This window comes from Oncorhynchus nerka, unplaced genomic scaffold, assembly GCF_034236695.1.
Source record: "Oncorhynchus nerka isolate Pitt River unplaced genomic scaffold, Oner_Uvic_2.0 unplaced_scaffold_2655, whole genome shotgun sequence".
NCBI classification, from domain to species: domain Eukaryota; kingdom Metazoa; phylum Chordata; class Actinopteri; order Salmoniformes; family Salmonidae; genus Oncorhynchus; species Oncorhynchus nerka.
The window spans coordinates 11688-21094 of record NW_027038644.1 but is presented as its reverse complement, the minus strand read 5'-3'; the positions used below and the strand labels follow the sequence as shown (position 1 = coordinate 21094).

General features: G+C 42.0%; 1 protein-coding gene across 3 annotated transcripts; it reads right to left on the bottom strand.

Moving 5' to 3' along the window:
* Positions 1–1585: 1585 nt before the first annotated feature.
* On the bottom strand, positions 1586–4777 carry LOC135567052 (spectrin beta chain, non-erythrocytic 2-like). Of its 3 annotated transcripts, none has more exons than XM_065014564.1 (5): positions 4424–4777; positions 3286–3461; positions 2794–2967; positions 2620–2662; positions 1586–2529 (listed from the first exon to the last, which is right to left on the bottom strand). In XM_065014564.1, the coding sequence occupies exons 2-5, from the start codon at positions 3345–3347 to the stop codon at positions 2311–2313; spliced, it is 498 nt and encodes a 165-aa protein (XP_064870636.1). In that variant the 5' UTR covers positions 3348–3461; positions 4424–4777; the 3' UTR covers positions 1586–2310. The 3 variants fall into 3 exon arrangements, with proteins under 3 accessions (XP_064870636.1, XP_064870634.1, XP_064870635.1); XM_065014562.1 differs by having other exon boundaries at positions 2794–2988; positions 4424–4775; XM_065014563.1 differs by lacking the exon at positions 4424–4777 and having other exon boundaries at positions 2794–2988; positions 3286–4388.
* Between the last annotated feature and the right edge of the window lie 4630 nt (positions 4778–9407).

The following is a 9407-nucleotide window of genomic DNA, read 5'->3' as shown; positions in this document are numbered from 1 at the left end:
TAGGCCACACCCTTGCCCCAGATAAGCCTACCACCGAGTAACAGATACCATTGGCTACAAGAAATTAGGATTTTTCTGTGTTTTGAGCAGTTTCTTGTACAGAAACCTTCCACTCATCTCAGACACTAAAATAAATCACTCACTGTGCCAGGACCCGACGTCGCTGTAAATGTCATCTTTACTTTGATTAAATTATATCAAATAATAGTATTTTCTTTTTGCCCAATGTGAATTCTTTCCAAACTGCTGGGAGGGGTACTAATGATACACCTGGGCATTCTGGTGTAATACACCACCTTCCACAGCATGGGCTTCATGGTATCATGGGCTTCATGGTATCATGGGCTTCATGGTATCATGTGCTTCATGGTATCATGCCATGCTGTACATCGCTACGGGTGAATCTCATGTACCAATAACATCAAAGTAGAAGAGAATTGGCGACAACAACGAGACACATACAAGTACAATCCTACATGAAGTCATGCCACATATGGAGGAGCTCAAAGCCCTCCAGAAAAACAATTTAAGACTATTCTCTCAGTCACCATCAAGTGAGGAAAGCTCTCCATGGTTACGCCTCTTCCAATCCAACACAGCTATGCTAGCATTTCTCTTCCTTCAACCGCTGATGCGGGTGAGCCTGTCCGTATACGCTCAATGGAACCTGGGTACAGAATCCATATACATACACTGAGTCAATGCCAAGGGGCACATATTAAACATTCTTCTGAGATTTGTTTTGTGATCGATAAAGCCTCCTTTGTGATTAAGCACTATTCAAATAGAAGGAATCTCAGCCCTCAGCGTCCAACCCTACCCCATCTGAAATGAACCCTCCACCCTCCTCTTCCTACTAGCCAACCTCTGCAACCCTATGCCACATTGATGTGCTTCTGCTTACAATCCTCACTAGTGTTTGGCAATGGCAGTGGTAACCAACAGTGATAACCTGCCCCAGCCATCCCATTAAAAAACAACAGAGGGATCAGGAGGAAGTATGTGAAGTCTGAAAAGCATCTAGAAGGAATGTTTCATTAATTAGCATTGTCATCTACATATTCAAACCAAAAAAACAAACAAGAATCCTTAAAGAAAGCCATCCCAACAACTTCTTTGAGCGTTTGTGTGTGTATATATGGTGAGTGTGTGTGTGTGTATATATGGTGTGTGTGTGTGTGTGTATGTTAAGTCAGAAAAGCAGCATCCAACTGGACGCTTCGGATTTAGAATAACCAAAAAATACACATGCAAAACCCATATCACCATAACTCCCACTCTCACCCTTACTAGAAAACAAACTCTCTCTGGTTTGAATAGAAACAACAAAATTCAAAATCAGAAATAATCCCTCAGCAGAACAAAATCAAATACAGGCAAGATCCAAGTTAAAATAACAACCACTTTAAATATATATAATTTCCCACTGGTGAAAATCACTTACTGCACACTGCTAAAAGTTACTGAGCATTATTTTAAACACCTCAATAACGGTCTTTCCTCAACAAAAGAAACAAGACCAACATGGTCCCGTAGATCAAACTCTTGTTTTGCTCTGCAACATGACTAAAGAAATCTACTGACATACTCTTTAAATTATTTATTTTAATGTTCCCCCTCAAAACCTGCAACAGCAAAAAGATAAATAATAATAACACCAAAACCAAAAAAAAGAAAAGATATGGGGCTTCCCAAGGAGCATGATAGAGAAAAGGAGAGACTGGAAGAGGGGACCTGGGGACAGCACTCTTTACAACAGTTTCTCTGTTATTGGTAAAACAGCATTAAAGTATTTTGCTTGTCTAAAGATTGGTTGAGCCGGGACTAATTTAAACCAACAAATGATCCAGTGTGGGTGAATGAAAGAGAATTGACTTTGAGGGTCCTCTTAGCCCTCGGTTCTAATGCTAACCAACCCCTGCCCTCCCCTCTCCCAACAAACCCCTTGGTTTCCCCCGATGATGAGGCCAAAGAGAGTTCTTATTAGTGACTCTGATCAACAAACGCTGTGACATCGGCTGAAAATGCAACTAAAGCTATGGACAAGGGCTTACATCGGTAGGATGAAGCCAAATGTGAGAGATGGAGAAGGAAAGAGAGATATAAAAGAGAAAGAGATGACAAATGAAAATAGAGAGGAGAGAGCGAGAAAGAGCAAACTCTGTGTGAGCCAGAAATAGACAAACCCCTCAGGACCCCGGCCGACAGCGATGCGTTTATGCAACAAGAGTGCTTTCATTTCTGCCTGTTTCAGTTTGTTGGAATTTTGAGGAATATAATTTTCCTTGATGTTGTTGTTTTACAAATGTTTTATTTCTTCTTTCCAAAGAAGCTGAACCTCTTCTCCCGGTCCCTCTCCTTGCCCTCCTTGTTGCGCATGGTGACTCCGGCAGCGTCTGCTGAGCTGGGGGAGATGGGGGGCATAGTCATTGCTCGGCTCAGGGCCCTGGGGCCTCTGGGGGAGTGGTCTCCTGACCCCCCTGCTGGGATGGAGCTATGAATGGAGTGGATCCACGAGGCCATCTCCGTCTGGGACAGACAACACAGGGTTAGTCCTCAGTAGATCACATACATCAGAGGAGCATCAGAATCTTGTTTGGTTTGAAATGTGACACTCACCTCATCTTTAGCTTGGAACAGGAACTCCTTACCGTCCCCTAGCCTGCAGACACACAATGTAGAACAGAAAACTTGGGTCAGTATAGATGCATATCACACTCCCTTGCTTTTAAGTTAAGTTTACAAGACTATTCTCTATTCAAACCGGCCAGTTCCCCCTCCCTCTCCTCTCACCGTAACTTGAAGACGTGTTTCCTCTTCTTGTAATCGTGTGCCACCTCACACACAGCCTCTCCCAGGCTGATGGGGACTTCTCCGTGGTAGGGGATCCCGCTGGAGGCGCTCTTCTGGTCCTTGTAGAAGCCAAGGCTGCCCTTACGCAGAACACAGTACACATTCTGCCAGGACCTATGGGAAGAGAGAGAGAAGCTGTTGGCGGAAGGCATGCAGGCATGCGCCTGAAAAGGTTAGGGACATCACCAAAGAGTTCATGGCGACACACCACATACAAAATGTAATTTTCTGAAACAAAAGCATGTAAATTTCATAAATTCTATTTAAATTGAACTTAATCTTAAATTGATATTGCATTTGCTTAAATTAATCCCATCCTTCAACAGAAGTCTATATGAACTAGGGCTCTCCATTTACCCTTCAGGGAACTCTCACTCTCCCTCCAAGACGGCCCTCCATGCCCCCTGCCCCATTCCCCTCCTGATGTCTTACCTGCTAGCTGCCTTCTTGGCATGGGACTCCATCTCCTGCTTGCGGTAGAGCATGCCCTCCATGGCATCTGTGCCAGGGTCAGCTCTCTTGCTGGGTAGCGTGGCAGACGGGTCCAGGCGTGAAGACGCCAGCCCGCTGTCTCTCCCCGGACCATTCACAGAGTCAGAGTCAGAACCCTGTTGTCCAAGATGGAAGACACACGGCAGTCAGAACAAAACCATTCCAAAAGCCTGTAAGTCCAGTCCATTGACTGTCGGTCTGAAGTTGACAAAATTATCAATGTTTTAGGGACACCAGCAAAATGGCCATATTCATATGGTAGCTTTGAACATGGTGTAGAAAACATACAGGACTACACAAAGACTGACACAGAAACACACCAACAGACACATGGAGAACAGAACAGCTACAAGCCCACAGATGGAGGGTCAACCTTCATCTGGACGTCATATCCTGCCTTACAGGGCAACTGAGAAAAATGTTGAAATATATGTTTACATTTTTACAATCAAGACTTGGAACATGACAAAAGCAGCACAACGTGTTCCAATGGTGTTGCTATGATATGCTTAAAGGGGGTGTGGCATTGTTATCTTCGTTTCCTGGCACACAACATCAAATTCATTTGGAAAGGAAATCAACATTTCCTCTCGTCAAGAAAACTTTTCCTACTAACATCGCTTTCAAAACCACCCACCCAAGCTAGGCCCACACCACCCATGGACCTGTTATGTAGGAGACAGCTATGGTTTCCAATTTAGGACAACACTCACATCGTACTAACAATAGCTTGGTGCTGAAACTACTACAGCAACTAACTGCTCTTACAAACACTCATGTCCTGGTCCTTTTGAAGATGAGCACAAACGGAACAGCACCCAGAAAGGCTTGAGAGCCCAAGATTCCTTCATTGAGACATAATGACATCATTATTGTAATCTGTGTAAGGCATGGAAGCCTGAACATCAATGGGACTGTGTGCTTTTCCTCAATCAAATAAAGCAAAATGGTACAGCAGTGACAGACTGATGGCGCCCTCTATTCGGCCATGCTGAGGTACTGCAGTAGACCAGGAGCTGAGTGAGGGCAGTGATGGGGGGGATGAGGAAGCTTGGCTAGGGCTAGGATAGGTACTCACACGCGGCGGATGCTTTGGCTTAGACACAGGTTTAGAGACAGGTTCACATTTCTCTTTCTTTCCCACTGACACTGATGATACTGATAAAGACTGCAGGTAAAGATGCAACAAGACATTGTTAAGAAGTCCTTGTGCTTGAAAATAGCATGCTACACTATGCTAACGTTTTTGAAAGAGACCCTGACACACACACATACACACACAAATAGATATTACAATTTGACACACACACTTATATCATAAATAGACAAACAGTGACTCACGTCTAACGTACAGTACCAGTCAAAAATTTGGACACAGCTACTCATTCAAAGGTTTTGCTTGATTTTTACAATTTTCTACATTGTAGAATAACATCAAAACTATGAAATAACACATATGGAGTCATGTAGTAACCAAAAAATGTGTTAAACAAATCAAAATATATTTTATATTTGCGATTCTTCAAAGTAGCCACCCTTTCCCTTGATGACAGCTTTGCACACTCTTGGCATTCTCTCAACCAGCTTCACCTGGATTGCTTTTCCAACAGTCTTGAAGGAGTTCCCACATATGCTAAACACTTGTTGTCTGCTTTTCCTTACACAGCCTGAAGGTGCGTTGGGTCAGGTGTGCGTAATGATGACGAGACAAGTCCGGGGTTGATGAGTGAAGGGCATTTGCCAGCTGTAGGTTCGGCAGCAGCTAGAAGGCCAGCGACGCCGAATGCCTGAGCTGGACAGAAGGGAGAGCCAAAGCAAAGGCTGGTGTGACGGGACGACAATAGAATGTTCATGATGTCACTTAGACAACTGTATGTTGATAGACGTAGTATAAATGACCCTTTACTCTTAAAATCTTTGGATGTTTAGTACACGACGGTACTCACTGTTTAGCACATGGTGTCACATGTGAATCCCTGTAGAAATGGGTGAGGCTGGTTTAAGAGGGTGTGAACAATGCTGAATGGGTGAAGACAAACAAGAGCTCTCCCATAGGTGTACCAAAACATTCAAGGGCCGTTTTCTCAAAAGTGGAATTAATTTCCCACTGGTCCTCAAGTGTAGTGTATAATATACAATTTTCTAGCTGAGTCTCTATTTTTATCCAATGTAAAAAACACCATTTCAAATTTTGCTGCACAAGACCTAATTGAGCCAGTCTGTCACATATTTGCAGAAATCCATTCATGTATTTTCTGATGATCTAAATTCAGGCTGTTGATACTGCCTGTAAACACACAGCCCAGTTCAAACTGAACGATGGCAGGCAGTTGTGGAAAATGGTTTATTTGCATATATGCCTATTTTAGCTCTGATTGGCTATGGCGCACTGGTCTGCGTAGACTCCAATCCTGGACAAGACAGAGGTTTGATTTACTGCAGTGTCTATTAATTGCCTAAATGCACGGCTTCTTTCCCACTCTATATTGCTATAGAATTTTCACTAATGCCTTACTATACGTCATTCCCAAACATTCTATGAAAATTACCATATGTAAGTGCTGCTTGTCAGAAAATGTTTTTCAAAAACGTGTCATATTCTTCCTGGGGGTGTATATGAACTGATTTTAATAAGAGTTAATGTTGCTAAAATGCTGTCAGTTTCACTTTAAGTAGCCTGCATACCTGCAGACATTCCAGACATATTTATTGTGCTTCATGATTAAGTCCAAGTCCCCTTCTGTCAATCACTCTCAGAATTCAAAAAGGGTGGACAGGTAAAATGTGGTCTCCCGGAGTGACACAGCGGTTTAAAGCACTGTGGTCTAAGGCACTGCATATCAGTTCTAGAGGTGTCACTACAGACCCTGGTTCGATCCCAGGCTGTATCACAACTGGCCGTGATAGGGAGTCCTATAGGGCGGCGCACAATTGGCCCAGCCTCGTTCGGGTTAGGGGAGGGTTTGGTCGGGGTAGGCCGTCATTGTAAAATAAGAATTTGTTCTTACCTGGTTAAATAAAATACAAAAATAATACAAAGAGATCAGGTTTGGATCTACAGTGGCATGCGAAAGTATTCACCCCCTTGGCATTTTTCCTATTTTGTCGCCTTACAACCTGGAATTAAAATATATTTATAGTTTTTGTATAATTTTTTTTACACAACATGCCTACCACTTTGAAGATGCAAAATATTTTTGTTGTGAGACAAAAAACAGAGAACTTGAGCGTGCATAACTATTCATCCCCCCAAAGTCAATACTTTGTAGAGCCACTTTTTGCAGCAATTACAGCTACAAGTCTCTTGGGGTATGTCTCTATAAACTTGGCACATCTAGCCACTGGGAGTTTTGCCCATTCTTTAAGGCTAAACTGCTCCAGCTCCTTCAAGTTGGATGGGATCTGCTGATGTACAGCAATCTTTAAGTCATACCTCAGATTCTCAATTGGATTGAGGTCTGGGCTTTGAATAGGCCATTCCAAGACATTTAAATGTTTCCCCTTAACAAAAGGCTAAGCTTGAGAGCAAATAGATTAATTTCATTTCATTTGCGATTTTCATGAATAGTTAACGTTGCGTTATGGTAATGATCTTGAGGCTGTATTCACGATCCCGGATCCGGGATGGCTCGACGCAAGAAGTTAAACCACTCGAGTGTTGCTTTAGCAGTATGCTTAGGGTCATTGACCTGCTGGAAGGTGAACCTCCAGGCAAGTCTCAATTCTCTGGAAGACTAAAACAGGTTTCCCTCAAGAGTTTCCCTGTATTTAGCACCATCCATCATTCCTTAAATCCTGACCAGTTTCCCAGTCCCTGCTGATGAAAAACATCCCCACAGCATGATGCTGCCACCACCATGCTTCACTGTGGGGATGGTGTTCTCAGGTGATGAGAGGTGTTGGGTTTGTGCCAGACATAGAGTTTTCCTTGACGGCCAAAAAGCTAAATTTTACTCTCATCTGACCAGAGTTCATTCTTCCATATGTTTGGGGAGTCTCCCACATGACTTTTGGCAAACACCAAATGTGTTTGCTTATTGTTTTCTTTAAGCAATATTTTCTTTTCTGTCCACTCTTCTGTAAAGCCCAGCTCTGTGGAGTGTACGGCTCAAAGTTGTCCTATGGATAGATACTCCAATCTCCGCTGTGGAGCTTTGTAGCTCCTTCTGGGTTATCTTTGGTCTCTTTGTTGCCTCTCTGATTAATGCCCTCCTTGCCTGGTCCGTGAGTTTTGGTGAGCGACCCTCTCTTGGCAGGTTTGTTGTGGTGCCATATTCTTTCTACTTTTTAATAATGGATTTAACTGTGCTCAGTGGGATGTTCAAAGTTTTGGATATATTTTTATAACCCAACCTTGATCTATACCTCTCCACAACTTTGTCCCTGACCTGTTTGGAGCGCTCCTTGGTCTTCATGGTGCCGTTTCCTTGGTGGTGCCCCTTGCTTAGCGGTGCCCCTTGCTTAATGGTGTTGCAGACTCTGAGCCCTTTCAGAAGAGGTGTATATATACACTGAGATCATGTGACAGATCATGTGACACTTAGATTGCACACAGGTGGACTTTATTTAACTAATTATGTAACTTGAAGGTAATTGGTTGCACCAGATCTTATTTAGGGGCTTCATAGCAAAGGAGGTGAATACATATGCACGCACCACTTTTCTGTTTTTAATTTGTTTTAATTTTTTGAAACAAGGCATTTTTTTTCATTTCACTTCACCAATTTGGAATATTTTGTGTACGTCCATTACATGAGATCCAAATAAAAATATGAAAAATAGGAAAAGCCCCAAGGGAGTGAATACTTTTGCAAGGCACTGTATATAGCCAATATTTCTTCATGAAAATATTATTTCTCAATAATACAAGTACTATAAATAGAGAATAGATAATTGTGTGACATGGGTAAAATGGTTGTAGTTATTTTACAGAACATTTGGTAATATCTTTACAGGATTAAAGGTGGAATGTTAATGAGGAAACAACAGTAGGCCACAATTGTGTTACGCTGTACTTACCTGGCAGCATTTTGTGAGTTTAATGGCTAGATTCAATCAGTTCTGCCCAAATCTGCGATCACAAACAACTGCATAGCAGTGTCATAGTTTTATTTGGAGTTGTCAAATCAGGGAAGCTGCCATAATACAAATACAGTAATACAGTTCAAACACTGGAATGTGTGTTATAATCTACTCCTTAATTAGGCTGATATGAGTCCTTATTTCTTTTAAGTGGCAATGACAACAAGAGAAGCCGCTCACCGATTTGACAGCTCCAACACAGCCACACCTCCAACATCGCCTAAACAAAAACAATGAAACTTCTAGTCAGTTGTCAGTTATCACGAAGTTAGCGCTGGAACTGAATGCAGGCATAGGTCTGTAATAAATCAGAGGGGGCCCAACTTAAAAAGATTTAGTAACTCAACGTGGTCGCAGAGCATTTCGTATTATTCTGTATGTAAACCTGAGACACTAAATGTTGTATGATATGTTACGTTTCATATCGCTTGTGCTAATTTGTCATTTGTGTCCATCATACATTTCGTGTGATATGTTAATAATTACAATGAATATGATATATTAAGAAATGCAATTCGTAAAATATGACACGAATTGCAATTGCATAAATATGTTAAGAATCTGCAAAATGTACAATATGCTACGAATTTCCAAAACCTATATGTTACGAATACCAATGTATTGCGGCTAACATTAGCTATGTGGCAAACACTACCGTTAGCTAGCTCTAGGTTTTAGGGTTAGTTATGGTTAGGGTTAAGATTAAGGTTAGCTTAAATGGTTCAGGTTATGGTTAGTGTTAAGGGAAGGATTGGCTAACATGCTAAGTAGTCGCAAAGTATCTAAAAAGTTGCTAATAAGGTGAAATGCTGAAGTTGTCTGAAATGAGGTTGCTAGACATTAATGTTATATCCAATCAAATGTATTTATATAGCCCTTCATTCATCAGCTGATATCTCAAAGTGCTGTATAGAAACCCAGCCTAAAACCCCAAACAGCAAGCAATATGCAGGTGTAGAAGCATGGTGGCTAGGAAAACT